The 14,666-nt window shown below is 38.3% G+C and overlaps 1 protein-coding gene across 4 annotated transcripts in view; it reads right to left on the reverse strand.

Moving 5' to 3' along the window:
- Window positions 1–255: 255 nt before the first annotated feature.
- ascc2 (activating signal cointegrator 1 complex subunit 2) overlaps window positions 256–14,666 on the reverse strand; it is a 57,656-nt gene continuing 43,245 nt past the window's right edge. For all 4 annotated transcript variants that reach the window (XM_078206718.1, XM_078206717.1, XM_078206719.1 and 1 more), the window contains 5 exons: window positions 13,820–13,939; window positions 7,965–8,183; window positions 4,026–4,110; window positions 2,758–2,852; window positions 256–1,412 (listed from right to left, as the gene is read on the reverse strand). In XM_078206718.1, coding sequence (XP_078062844.1) covers window positions 1,244–1,412; window positions 2,758–2,852; window positions 4,026–4,110; window positions 7,965–8,183; window positions 13,820–13,939 — 688 coding nt within the window. In that variant the 3' untranslated portion in view covers window positions 256–1,243. The remainder of the gene's footprint in view (window positions 1,413–2,757; window positions 2,853–4,025; window positions 4,111–7,964; window positions 8,184–13,819; window positions 13,940–14,666) is intronic.

The following is a 14,666-nucleotide window of genomic DNA, read 5'->3' on the forward strand; positions in this document are numbered from 1 at the left end:
TGATTACTGAAAGATATAAATGTCTAATAAATTCTCTACCATTGTTCTGCCTTTGATCATTTTTGTCCATGTTAATAAGCAGATATTTTTTCTTTCATTCAAATAATTGGTTTTCTATTGAGTCTTATTCTTGCATACTGTTTCCTCTTAATTCACATCAACAGGACTCTGAAGAGACCATGCAGGCCACTCGGTTGTATCAGGGCACAGCCTTGCCAATGATGCAACTGAAAGAAAGGACTACCACACATTAATTGATGGCTTGGTCTTTATTTAAAAATTTGATATTTTCAGCTTTATACTCTAATTTAAAGTGGATTGTGTAAATACCCATGGTAATTCTAAACCACAGCAAAGGAATCTGTGTGCAAAAAAAAAAGCAATGGTGCACTGAGTAATAGTGAGCATGCCTGATGCTGATATCAATGGTAAGAGTTAAGAATTATGAACTGTGCTTACTATCCCCATAATGTAGGGAAAATCTATTTAAACCCTCATTCCATTCGTGCTTTAATATCCCCATGTTTTCAATGCAGTCATTGATGTGCAAATGTACTCAGCCATGTATCTGTAGGATGCAAATCTGCACTTATATCCTCATAGCAGAGTCTTCAAGCAAGGCATTAAAAAAAAAAATCATATTCTGATCAGACACTCCCAGACTGCTGATCCAGGTCTAATCGTGCCAATGAAAGACCTAAAAGCAGGATTTTGAGGCTATGAAATGCTGTGATACTAATACACCCAAAGAAGGGAAACATTCAGGAAAATAAAGTTTGTCAACTCAACTGCTAGATTTTACAGAGGTGTGACAATGTCAGGGGTGTTAAATATATCATAGGTTTTATCAATATAGCTTCAAGCGAACACAGCCAAATAAGCAGAGACATTGCAAGATTGAGCAACTCCTTTTAAATATCAGTAAATACTCAATATTATTCCAGTATTGCAATAGCTGATATTCTTACTGTATCACTACTCATTTGTGTTTGGTTTGAGTGTCAGTCAAACTGCAACCCCATAGAAGATAAATTTGTCAGTTGATATGACTAAAATTATGCAGCAAAATGCGGTTGAACATTTTGTCCTTGGAAGAAAAATGAATACATGCCTTGCTGTTTGGCTATTATTGCTTGATACGGAAAATCTTGGGAAATGAAAGCCCAATTCATTAGTTGGAAATGGACATTGGAGGCAAGATTGTGAACTAATTCCATGGTGGCAGAGGGAAAAATGTTAAAAATCAAGATGGAATCATTCCTTTGTTCCGCTTCCTATCTGCAAGTGATCGACGATTATGATTAGCTCGAAGGGATTTATTGGCCTCTTTCTTTCTTCTCTCCACTAGTGTTTCTTTTGCTTGTCCCTGGCCTTTAGTATTCCCTGTAGCAGCAGTGTTGTCATGTTTGAACCTGGAAAGCAATATATAAATCTATTCAGAGAACAGTGAGTAAAGTTAAACAATTCCAGTTTGCATCTTAGAGAAATCAACTATACCTAAAGATATCACAATTGAGAAGGAGAGGGGAAAGTGTAGGAAGGAGCTGGATCTCTAATGCACTTAATGTGTTACAGAAATCCATATTGTATGAATTTCCCAAGTACCAGCTCTTCAATCCAGTCTTCTGGCCATAACGTGAAAGCAAAGTAGAGATCAAACGCTCCTAGTCAGGATGAAGATACAACAATTTCTGTTTATATCACACTTTTCATGTGGATAGGGAATGTCACAATTAAGGACATTTGGCTATTTTACTTGGGAAATTGGTTTAAGCTACATGTTCCTGGTATCAATTCAGTTGCAGGATTTTTAAACATTAATTTTCATCTGTCTAACATCACTCCTCTAACTTTGACAGAGAAACAGATGGGTGTCCAAGGCAAAGAGAGGATTGAAATGTTAATCAGGTCATGCAGTTTAGAGCCAACAATGGAAGCTGTTATTCATAACTATTTGGAACAATAGTTGGTTTGTTATCTTCTTTGATACTCAGATATTCACATACAATGGTCGAAGGAGTTCATCTGGCAGCAATCCAGTCTTGGGAACACACTGCATTGGCATTCGACTTCAGACAGGGAGAACAGTGACAGAAATCTTAAGTAGTTTTTCATAATTAAAATATCTGACTGTTCAAAAGATTATTTGTCAACAGGGCTGGGACTTGAGTACCCACCAAAATAAATGAGCTTTTCTGCATCAGGTTTAAAAGTCAAAGCAGCTGGGATTTAGTTTGGCAAGTGAAACAAACATTACAATTAGTCACTGTCACCAGAAGATACACAAAGAACTCATTTCAATTAAGTATTTGTAAAGATATTTTGCTGAGAAATACATTGGAAGTAACTACAATTCTGTAATTACTGACATGAATAAGATGAAAACATAAAGTAATTGCAGTTGTTCCTTCTTGTAAGACTAGCTTGGAGTATGGCTATAAAATATGAAACAGCAAAATGGCAGAGAGAGAGAGAGAGGTGGAAATATGTTCAAAGCTAAACCTTGCTTTGAAGACCTGGCAGATATTCAACAATCTCAAGCTGTGGTCTGTTTGGTATATATTTTTTTTAAAAGTGCATCAGAATTTTGTAATTGTATGTAAAGTTCTGCCTGAAAATAAGGATGGTTGAAAGAATAATCAAGAGCTATGGCAGATAAACTTATGGCTGAAATTAATAACATCCATTGACTTTAGTTTACCCACTGTTCAGTTTCAAATCATTTATAAAAATTGTTCTCGTGGTCCAGATTCTTACCCTCTTCTGGCATTGAAGGTAGCACGTCTTGCCTCTGCCCTTTCCCTTAGCAATGCTGGGTCCTGTACAAACAGATCCCTCTTTGGACCTTCCTCCTAGAATTCAGAACAATCATTTACATTTTTCTATATTTTCAGGTGACAATAGAACTTTCATAAGCATCATTAATTTTGTGACATTCTTCACAATGACTTTATTTGGAATAGAATTCTATTGAAGAATAAATTATGTGGATACATGGCTAGCTGCCTGACCTGTAATTGTATTTGAGATGAGTCAGTGTTCATGTGTGTTTATTCACTCAAATATTTAGGCCAGGGAAGTTTTATGAATCATTAGTTTATACACATTTGTGGATTTAATCGATTATTAGGTACAGAGACTTCGTAATATTGGGTCAGGCCCGATATAAAAGTCTCTTCACCTGCCTACATCATGCGAATGGGATGGTAATAAGCAACTAGTCCTGTAAAAAGGTGCTGAAGGCACTAGGGAGAAAACAATAAAGTCTCATTTGTTTTTTTTTCATTTAAAAGGATAAAGCTCAGACAAAAAGTTACTTTTTCACAGATGTTTGCTCTCAAAGAGTGGCAAGAATGTGGTAACAACTGAACTAATTTAACAAAATCAAGGTCAATAACTACTTATCAGTTTATAGTTACAGATATTTACGGTCTGATTGAAGTTAAAATGTTTTAAGGTGAAATAAATTTTTTCACAGATTATAGAATGATAGATGTAAAGTGCATCACATTTTAGCTAAAAGATTAATCTGCACAATAGTGATAAAAGTGACTACTTCTGAACAAAGTGATCTTATAATTGTGTAACAAGGTAATTCATTTTCACACTGTTCACACAAAAGGAGGAACAAGCCAGGAATAAACTGGATTTCAAACAAAAACATTTGGAACCACATACTTTGAATGAATATTCAGACTTTCAAATAATAATTGGAAGCACTACAAACATGAAATTGTATAGTTTAATACTCAATATATGACAGGCTTCCTAAATAACCCACTGAATAACTTAAGGGAATGAATGTAGGAGATGGAATCAAGCTTAGAAATAACCATCTCAAATTCATGACTGGTTCAAAATTGGACTTGTTGCAATGGGAAGTAGAATGTCACAATGATAAAATGTTCTCACCCAGAAGCATCCTTCTTTATCTAACTATAAAAAATATTTCTGCAACACTCATATGTACTAGATTCCATTAATGTGCTAAATCCCACTATGTCACTGTATATAATTTGGACTACCTTTGGTGCTTCCTCTTCATATTCATCATCATCATCTTCCTCATCGTCGTCTTTTTGTCTCAAAATACGAGGGATTGTAAATGGTCTGGGAAAACAATGAAATGTGGTTTATCTGCAGCTGATAAAGGACCTTTTTATTTATGAAATTAGTACAATGAATGACACTGATCCTTAATCCATTTGTCCATTTTTTAAACAAACATTTGTAGTTCCAGACATATTTACTATGGAGAAGGTAAAGAACAGCCTGCTGAACTAATGCATCACTAAAGGTAGACTCTAGAAGCCTAATTTTAATTCTGCATTAATTTATTTATTCTAAAAGTGCAACTAATTATAAAGCAATAGAAACACAAGGGAACATTTGTCCATTTCATTACAATTTAACTCTCAAACACAGCCTGAGAATGATAAATGAAGCAGCATAATACCACACCATATCCTGCAACTTCACTGGCAAATCATTTTTTTAAAAATTCATTCATGGGACATGGGCGTTGCTGGCTGGCCAGCATTTATTGCCTATCCCTAGTTGCCCTTGGAGGGCAGTAGAGAGTCAACCACATTGCTGTGGCTCTGGAGTCACATGTAGGCTAGACCAGGTAAGGATGGTAGATTTCCTTCCCTAAAAGGACATTAGTGAACCAGATGGGTTTTTCTGACAATCAACAATGGCTTCGTGGTCATCAGTCGATTCTTAAATCCAGATTTTTAAAAAATTGAATTCAACTACCATGGCGGGGGTCCCAGGTCCCAGAACATTAGCTGAGTTTCTGGATTAATAATCTAGCGATAATACCACTAGGCCATCACCTCCCCTGGAGGGCTACTTGAATGTCTGCATAATCTACATCTATGCTACCTATTGTTTCACACCATCTAACTTCTCCCCCTCCCTACTATAAATTTCTATGTCCAAATTTATAATGGAAAGTGCCTCTATATTCTTGACATGCTGTTAAACCTTTCCACAGTTGTAGCATTGTAGAAACTCAAAACTGTATTATAGTGAATCACGTTTACATTATGACTTTTTAAAGTTTAAAAAAAAATTTATTAAGTCACAGGCAGGCTTACATTAACACTGCAATGAAGTTAATGTGAAAAAATCCATTCCTAATCTGATAGTTAACATTTTTGCCGAATCAATTAATCCAGATGGACAGTTCTTGCTAGAAACCGGTTCTGCAAACCTAATAAAATTTTAATCTCCAATTTTATTGTTAATGCTGCTTCAGTTTATACTCACACCCTCTCATTCTGCCCCATAATCAAAGTAATTAGCCCAATCTACTGTTACTATTCAACCATTTCCAATACTCCTTATTCATGTTCCCTACAAGAATCCACTTTCATAGGTAAACCTATACTTGACTGCCAGCGCAAAGTATCTGAGGTAGCATAGTGCAATATTTCTGGGGTATAATAATGCAAAGTTTCCAGGGTAACATGCCACAAGGAAAACAACAAATCCTTAAACTATTGGTAATACATTGGCTATAGTATGGGATAACACAATGTACTCTTGATTTTAGATGGCAGAAAATTGATAACCACATAACTCAGGCTAAACTATTACTACAGATATATTGTAAGAAATGAAATTACACAGAAAGGAATAAATCAGATTGTAGAGTTTTGCAGCACAGGTAGCCATTTGGCCCATCATGCACATGCCAACTCTCAAAGAATTACTCACAATGCCATTCTCCTGCCCTTTCCCCATCACCTTTTAAATTTGATGAAAATACATCCTCAGATATATTAAACTATTTTCCAAGTTTAAAATAGCAAATTGCTTGGATACTCTTGGTCCCTTTTCTCCCAAAAATCCTTCAACTGTGGTTATGAACCAGGGAACTGAGGGTAAACGGACTTGGAGGCTGATGAGATTCTTCCCACTTGGTTCTATCCTTGAAACCAATGTCTTCAAGAACAGAGGCCATTAGCTCAAGTAGCAGGACATTTACCTCTTTTTTGTTGGGAAACTGCAATTTTAGCTGTGCAGTAATACACTTGCTGGCTCTTAAGTCGGTTCCTTGCCAACTTGTACCATAAGAAATAGGGACAAAAATAGACCGTTTCAGCCCCTTGAACCTGCTCCACCATTCAACAGGACTGTGGATGATCTGACATTCCGCATGTTACTTTCGTGCCCTTTCCCCATAACCCTTGATTCCCTTACTGATCAAAAGTCTATCTAGCTCAGCTTTAAATATATACAGTGACTCTGTCCCCAAAGCTCCCTGTAGCAAGGAGTTCCAAAGACTCACAACTCAGAAAAAATTCCTCCTCATCTCAGTCTTAAATTGGCACGCCTTTATTCTGAGACTACATCCTCTGCTCCTAGACTCGCCCTTGAGGGGAAACATCCCCTCAGCATTTACCCTGTCAAGCCCCTTAAGAATCCTATATGTTTCAATGAGATCACCTCTCATTCTTCTAAATTCCAATGAGTCCCAACCTGCTTAACCTTTTCTCATAAGACAAGCCTCCACACTGGGGATCATCCTAGTGAACCTCCTCTGAATTACCTCAAAATGAAATAATATCTTTCTTTAAGTAAGGGGACCAAAACTGCTCACAGTATTCCAGATGTGGTCTCACTAGTACCTTGTACAGATATAGCAAGACTTTCCTACTCTTATACTCCAACCCCCTTGAAATAAGGGCCAACATTCCATTAGCCTTCCTGATTACCAGCTGCACCAGTGTGCTAGCTTTCTATGTTTCATGCACAAGTACCTTCAAGTCCCTTTGTGTTGCAGCTTTCTGCAGTTTTTCTCTATTTAAATAATACTCAGTTCTTTTGTTCTCCCTTCCAAAATGAACAACTTCACATTTTCCCACATTATACTCCATTTGTCAATTTTTTGCCCACTTACTTATCAATATCTCTTTGTAAACTGTTTATATGCCTCTCAATTTGTCTTTCTACCTATTTTTGTGTCATCTGCAAACTTGGCTACAATACATTTGCCTCCTTCCTCCAAATCATTAACATATTTTGTAAACAGTTACAATCTCAGCACTGATCCCTGTGGAATTTCACTGGTTACAGGCTGCAAACCTGAAAAAGAACTCCCTAATCCCACTTGTTGTTTTCTGCCCATTAGCCTATTCTCTACCCAGGCTAATTTTTTACCTCCAACACCATGGGCTCTAATCTTAAGACTTAACGTTTTGTGAGGTACCTTGTCGAATGCCCTCTGGAAGTCCAAATACAAACACATCTAATGGTTTCCCTCTATCCACTGTGGTTGAGACTGCCTCAAAAAACTGTAATAATTTAGTCTGACATGATTTCCCTTTCATGCTGACTGCTTGATTAGATAATAATTTTCCAAATGTGCTGCTATTACTTCCTTAATAATTGATGCCAACATTAGATGTTAGGTTAATCAGCCTACAATTATCTGCTTTTGGTCCCCCTCCCTTTTTGAACATGGGGGCCACTTTGGCAATTTTCCAATCCTTTGGTACTTCTCCAGGATCCAAGGATGTTTGGAAAATTACAACCAATGCATTCGCTATCTCTGTAGCTACTAAATTTAGGATCCTAGGAAGCAAGCCATCAGGACAAGGGGGCTTATCTGCCTTTACCGGAAATATTCTGAACCAAGGCAATTGGGGAGAATAGCTAACAGAGAAAGTGAATCCCATGTATAGTAAAGGGAAACTCTTATTTCTGTGAATTTTTGAGTAGTTGACCAGGAGATAATTGAACATAGCGATGGAATTTCATCTGTGAAACCAAATTTTTTAAAAAGTGTGACTGAACATTTCCAGGTATAATCTTCTTAATAATCAGAATAACATACTCTAACAGTCAAGTATAAATATTAATTTATTGTAAAATACATATTTGGAAATACATGCATAAAATTAAATGGTTATTTCCAAGTTTTGGCTTTTTGCAGTAATGTTCATTCATCCTACCTTCTACTGATCAGTTCATCATCCGAATCCACATCATTTGCTCCTACTTGGCCACCATCATAAGTGTCATCATATTCATCATCATAGTCACCCGCAAAAAACTGTTCTCCATCTTCTACTGGCACTTCCTCCACTACTATACTGTAGGCATTATATCTTTCCTTCTGCTGCGCAATGTGCGTCTTATCATCAAGAAGTGTTGATCCTTCTTTTCCTTTTCTGCAAAATAGAACACAAATGTCATCCAGCATTCACTTTTCCAATGGTTAAGTGGGTGTATTTTGGGTTTATTTCATGAATTCAGGTTAATCAGTGACCTGTGTTCAAATTTAGAAGTTGCACCTTGCTCAAGTTGCTGCAATCAAATCATAGAATAATTTCTGATAAATGTATTTTTCCATGGGGTGTGGGCGTCACCGGCAATGCCAGCATTTGTTGCCCGTCCCTAATTGCCCTTGAACCGAATGGCTTGCCACACCATTTCTGAGGCTGCTTAAGGGTCAACCACACTAGTGCCACCGTCATCAGGTACTCGCACAATATTTTGGTTGGTGGGTGCATGAGAGAGAGAAGCATGCCCGCCCATAATCAAGATGACAATTTAGCCTATTAAAGACCCAATTGAATGTCATTTTATGTGGCCCATTTGTTTTAATGTTTGGCGGGCAGGTAGATTGGCCAGACAGCCTTTACATTTTAGTTTCAACCTTGGTCCAGGGTAGAGTGAACTGTCCGGGCTGAAATGAACTTGAAGAAGGTGTCTGGGGACAGGGTTGTGTTTGAATGTGCCTTCTAAACACTCTTTGCACTGCTTTTCTTGGCGTGATTTATTTGTCAAAGGGCAGCAGCTCTGAGAGAACTCTGCAGTGGCTGTCCCCCTGAGGGATCACATTAGAAGTGCCATCTGCACCATTTTCCATTTTCTCAGCTCCTCCTTCCCATCTTTCATTATGCTCCAGAACTGGCCTCAGCTGGGAATGAGTTTCACACCCGTTTCCGGGACTGCCAAGTGTGTGTGTGTTAGAAGCAGTTCAGTGATGGTTTATCAGACTGATACCAGGAATAGGCTGGTTATTTCATGAGGAATGTTTGGAGAGGTTAGGTTTGTATCCACTGAGGTTTAGAAGTGTAAGAGGTGACTTGACCAAAGCCTTTAAGATCCTGACGAGTGTTGACAGGGTGGATATGGAGAGGAAGTTTCCTCTTGGTGGAGAATCTAGAACTAGGGGTCACTGTTTAAAAATAAGCAATTTAAGGCAAAGATGAGGAGAATGTTTTTTTTCCAATGGCCGAGAGTCTCTGGAAATCTCTTCCTCAAAAGGCAGTGGAAGCAAGGTCTTTGAATATTTATAAGGCAGAGCTAGATAGATTCTTGATTAACAAGCAGGTGAAAGGTTATTGGGAGTAGACAGGAATATGGGGTTGAAGTTACAATCATATCAGCCATGATCTTATTGAATGGCGGAGGAGGCTCGAGGTGCCAAGTGGCCTACTCCTGCTCTTAATGCGTACGTTCATATGAAATGAGTTTAAATTCAAGCCAAATTAACGTCAAAGAAGCTGGCATCCAATTCAACTGTAATGGTCCAAAAGTAAATTAGGTCCGCATTTTCACCGCGATGGAACATTGGAAGTGCCCAAAATCATAAGTTCCACCCCTGAACAAGGCGCTACCCATTTTGGGGGGGGGGGGGGGGGGGGAAGAGAGAGAGAGAGAGAAATGAGAAAGAGAGCATTTGCTTTTTGTGCATCTGTGGTTTACAGAGACAGCTGGCCATCTAAATCATCAGCTGCCTCCAGTCAAGTTGGATTTTGGTAGCCCACGAGTGTGAAGCTTGACGTGTGCAGAAAAGGCCTGGTAAGAGCAGGTCTGAACTTTTAGGTTCATTTGGATAGCTAATGTAACGCTTTGGAAAAGTACGGTAACCCTTTTGGGAATCACGGTACCCTATGGATCTGGTCCCAGGACAGCTTTGGAGCAGGAAAGATGCTGTTTGGGGAAGTCAAGTGTCCTTTGGAATTCTTAAACATAGTAAGAAGTTTAACAACACCAGGTTAAAGTCCAACAGGTTTATTTGGTAGCAAAAGCCACACAAGCTTTCGGAGCTCTAAGCCCCTTCTTCAGGTGAGTGGGAATTCTGTTCACAAACAGAGCTTATAAAGACACAGACTCAATTTACATGAATAATGGTTGGAATGCGGATACTTACAACTAATCAAGTCTTTAAGAAACAAAACAATGTGAGTGGAGTTTTGTTTCTTAAAGACTTGATTAGTTGTAAGTATTCGCATTCCAACCATTATTCATGTAAATTGAGTCTGTGTCTTTATAAGCTCTGTTGGTGAACAGAATTCTCACTCACCTGAAGAAGGGGCTTAGAGCTCCGAAAGCTTGTGTGGCTTTTGCTACCAAATAAACCTGTTGGACTTTAACCTGGTGTTGTTAAACTTCTTACTGTGTTTACCCCAGTCCAACGCCGGCATCTCCACATCATTCTTAAACATAGACAGGAATGTGAGTAAAAAGTGCACAAACCCATTAACCGTCAAGTTCATTGGAACAGTCAACAGATCTGTCAAAATCAACTGTCAAATGCACCTGTTAAGAGGACCTGTCTAAAAGTTTCAAGAGGAACCATGAAAATAACCTGCCAAAAGGAGTTGTCAAGTCTTTTAAATCTTTAAAAAAATGTCTGGAGTGCTAAAATAAAATCATTGCCTTCCGTTTCACTCTGTTAACATCAGCCTGAGGGCTTCCCATTGCTGGCTACTGCTGCATGACTAATTTCACAACCAGCCAGTATCACAGTAGGATGCCTGCCAGTTTACAATCTAATTTGACATCTACAAGAGGTCATAGACTCTTTGAAGTGGCTCGATGAATTCCAATGCTTGTTGTTACAATAGATTATGCACTTGAATTAGATGTTTGTTGTTATAAAGCTTTATGTAGATGAAGGAATATAAATGTAGTAAATAGGTTTTTATGAATGAGTGTTTTTTCAATATGGTGAAGTCTGTGATAGACACTTAAAATTTTATTTTATTGAACTTTGTTTTATCTCTTCTCTGCACGAGTCTTGAAGTCTGTTCATGGTGGATATTTGGACAGTTGCCATGGTAGGTATAAGGCAAAAGGTGGTGGGTGGAGGTGTGGGTTGGCACAGGGACCATAAAGGGCTATGGGGTGAGTAGAGGGGCATAGGTTAGCATGGTGGGACTATGAAGTGGGTACAAGGCATGAGGTGACATAGAGAGCGTGTGTGTGTGTGTGTGTGTGGGGTTGACGACTGGAGGGATGTTTTATTCTTTAAACCTTTAGTATTGGAGCCATGAGGCAGATCTTCCACCCAGTCCGCCTCCGCACCTGGCATCCTCTTCACTACTTCCAGGGTCCCATCCCCCCCGACTTCTAATCTAGCCTGCAGCCCTTACGCCATACCCACCCTGACTGAAAAATTGGAACTGCAGGCAGCCATTTTTAAAGGTCAGGTTCACTGAGCCACAAATTCTCCCAATTCTGCACACCTGACTCACAGAGACAAATCCAGGTCTTAGTTTCTACAACTTCAATCCAGCTGCTGTTGAGTATGAGTACACACCATAAAGCTGACATTAATGGATAGTATTGTCCAGGTAAACTGCATGGCCACTCCAAGAAGTTGGTACTTCCATGTTTATGTCGTAATAAATTATTTTTTGAAGGTTGGATTAAAGCACATGATTAAGACAGAGTGAAAAGTGCCTGTGCTGAATCAAATGCTCAATGCGGACATGGAATAGAATAAAATTTTCAATGACATGTTTCCCATTATAAGAAGTATAGACACAATATATGTATAGGGTACAGTGCTATAGTAGATGCAGGAAGAATGTTCCCGATGATGGGGGTGTGCAGGACCAGTGTAGTCTAAGGATACTAGGTAAACCTTTTAGGATTGAGATGAAGAGAAATTTCTTTACTCAAGAGATTGGCAAGTCTGTAGAATTCACTACCATAGAAAGCAGTTGAGGCCAAAATATTGTATGGTTTGAAGAAGAAATTAGATATAGCACGTGGGATGAAGGGGATATGTGTACAGCGGGATCAGGCTATTTAGCTGGATGATCAGCCATGATCATAATGTATGGTGGAGCAGGCTCGAGGGGCCAAATGGCTTACTCCTATTTTCCATGTTTCTAAAACAAAATTCCAGTTTTCAAATTTGATTCAGTAATTTTCTGCTGCAAATTTTCTCTTTTTCTTTTCCGTCCTCATGGGGCTGACTCTTGGCATGTTATTTTGGTATCAACAGCCCTCTGATACTTTGCCTGATGGTCATTCATGTAGTGTGAATTTCAGGCTTAGAACACTGGCAGGCTATCTGACATGTCATACAATTACTTGGCTCCCACACTAACCATTTATGTTAAACCTGATCCAGTCTTCAACCAACTTTTTCCAGCAGAGGTCAGTAGATAACTATCAGGAATTGGAAAAACTCTGGCTGACATTTCCCTGAGGGCAATAAAGGCAACTGTACCATGCCAACTACTGCACTGACTTAAATCTATTCACTTGAAACAAACCAGGAATAAAACATGAGAGCTAATGGTCTGAATGACCAGATGGTGACTTTATCCTTTAGTTTAATCAGAGGCTCCAGTGACACATTATTAAGTGATTGAGGTAGCATGCCGATGTTCACACACAAGCTATAAAACCTCTACAAAGTATAGTCGGCAGTTTGAAAAGATTTTTAGAAATTTTGAAATCAGCCAAGATTGATAAGGACTATGGAATACCATTAAGTCTAAATCTGAAAAGAAAATATCAAACTAAAATGTCAATATGTAATCCCATATTTCAGAGTTGAAGACGCTGGAAACACTTTCATCTGCTAGTTGTCTCAACCTGATGGGCCACATATGCATAAGTGGGAGTTCATCAAGTGGAGAACTACAGATGTGACTACACTTTCTCACCGAGAAGCAGAATGGATATTGATGTCTGACATCAGGCATATATTCCTAAAGACAACGTGAATCGCTCCGTCTCACACAGTATTTTTATTTGTGCTCAAGAATTTACCAGAATGCACCCACTCGCAGCAGTTTAGGAAACCGTAAATTAGACCATGACAGGGGACGTACCATGTTTGATTGAGTTTTAGGATTAGTCACGTAGATTTGCATATCTCCGTAGCATGTTATCAATTTTTATTTAAGCTACAAGGCCATGATGCGCAGGGGAGGGGAATTCAATTTTGGGGATGAAACAATACAATATATTTTGACTCGCAACAACCACCATCCTCCACCACCACATCCCTCTCATCCTTCAACATCAATGCCCAGTCGTGCAGCAGTCTGGTCAGTAGCTGCTCAGACCACTGCAACCCAGACCCTATCATTTCATCAGGAGGCAAATGCACAAGCATTCAATAACAGAACAATTAAAAATACAAAGTGTGTCATCATGCTGTGCAGTCAGCCACTGAGTCATTAGGAGAAATGATATTTAATCTCCTTTTGGCTCATTTCAAATTTCTAAACAACCAAAGGGTTGCAACGTAAAATGTTTTGCAACTTGCCTTATTATCTAAGTACATAGAAATCTGAGTCACCATAATAGATAAAGATTTTTTTTTTTAAAGAGTGCGCAGGTGATTTGTTTAAGTGCACAGCACTTTTAAATTGATTGCGCAGTCACACACACAGGACAACTTAAAGCAGTCAACGTGAATGCCGCCTACACGGGAGCTTTCAGGCTGCCGCACAACTGCAGAGCTTAAAGGAACATTGGTTAGAATTCAATCCAACACTTCCACAATAACTATTAATTAACAAGCTGTGATTTAGGGTGTCAAACTCACTTCTTGCCTTTCCAGATTTTAGATGTGTCCACAGAACTCCTGCTGAAAACGTCAAACTCATCATGGTCATAAACATTTAGTCTTGTTGATAGAATTGATTCCTGGTCTTTTTTCACTTGCCTAATGAAAACAAGTGCATAAAATTGTTTTGTGAGTGGAGATTATTAAGTTTTATAAGGCATCCTTTAAAAAATATATTGTTATCTCATTCAGCAATTTAATTTGATATTAGACCATATAATATAATTACATTAGTACATCAACTTATGACAATAAAATTACTAGCAAAATTATGAATACAGAATTACAAAATATCAATGTTTGATGCTGGAGATATTGAGCGATAAAAATGAAAAAACTATGTTTTCGGAATTTACATAATCTAATGAACTTTGTAAAATTGAGTTGAAATCAAAGGATGCTTAAATGTCTGAACTATTTTGCTTTATAGTGTGAGAAACTCAACAGCTTAAATCCTGTGGTCTACATACTCTTGGTTATACATAGACCCTTAAAATTTAACCATTATTTTTTAATTTTTAAAGCATGAGTCGTAAGATGGTAAATGCCATCATGAACATGATTATGGAGCTCCTCCACATTAATTTTAAAAGATTAGAAATTGGTTTGGGAAGTATTTTTATTCAAAGCAAATTACCCTTCATTTCAACAGTATCTGGAGTACATGCACTGACAGATCTTTTAGCAACAGCTCTGATGGAGATTGACTTGATAGTCATTCTGTAGACCTTGAACCAACTTAAAGCTCTGGGAATCAGAGGGAAGGGAAAAAAATACAAAAAGCTTACATCAGGTCTTATATTCTTTGCAGTGGACACACTGAAGC

This window comes from Mustelus asterias, unplaced genomic scaffold, assembly GCF_964213995.1.
Source record: "Mustelus asterias unplaced genomic scaffold, sMusAst1.hap1.1 HAP1_SCAFFOLD_1738, whole genome shotgun sequence".
In the NCBI taxonomy this organism is placed as follows: Eukaryota; Metazoa; Chordata; class Chondrichthyes; order Carcharhiniformes; family Triakidae; genus Mustelus; species Mustelus asterias.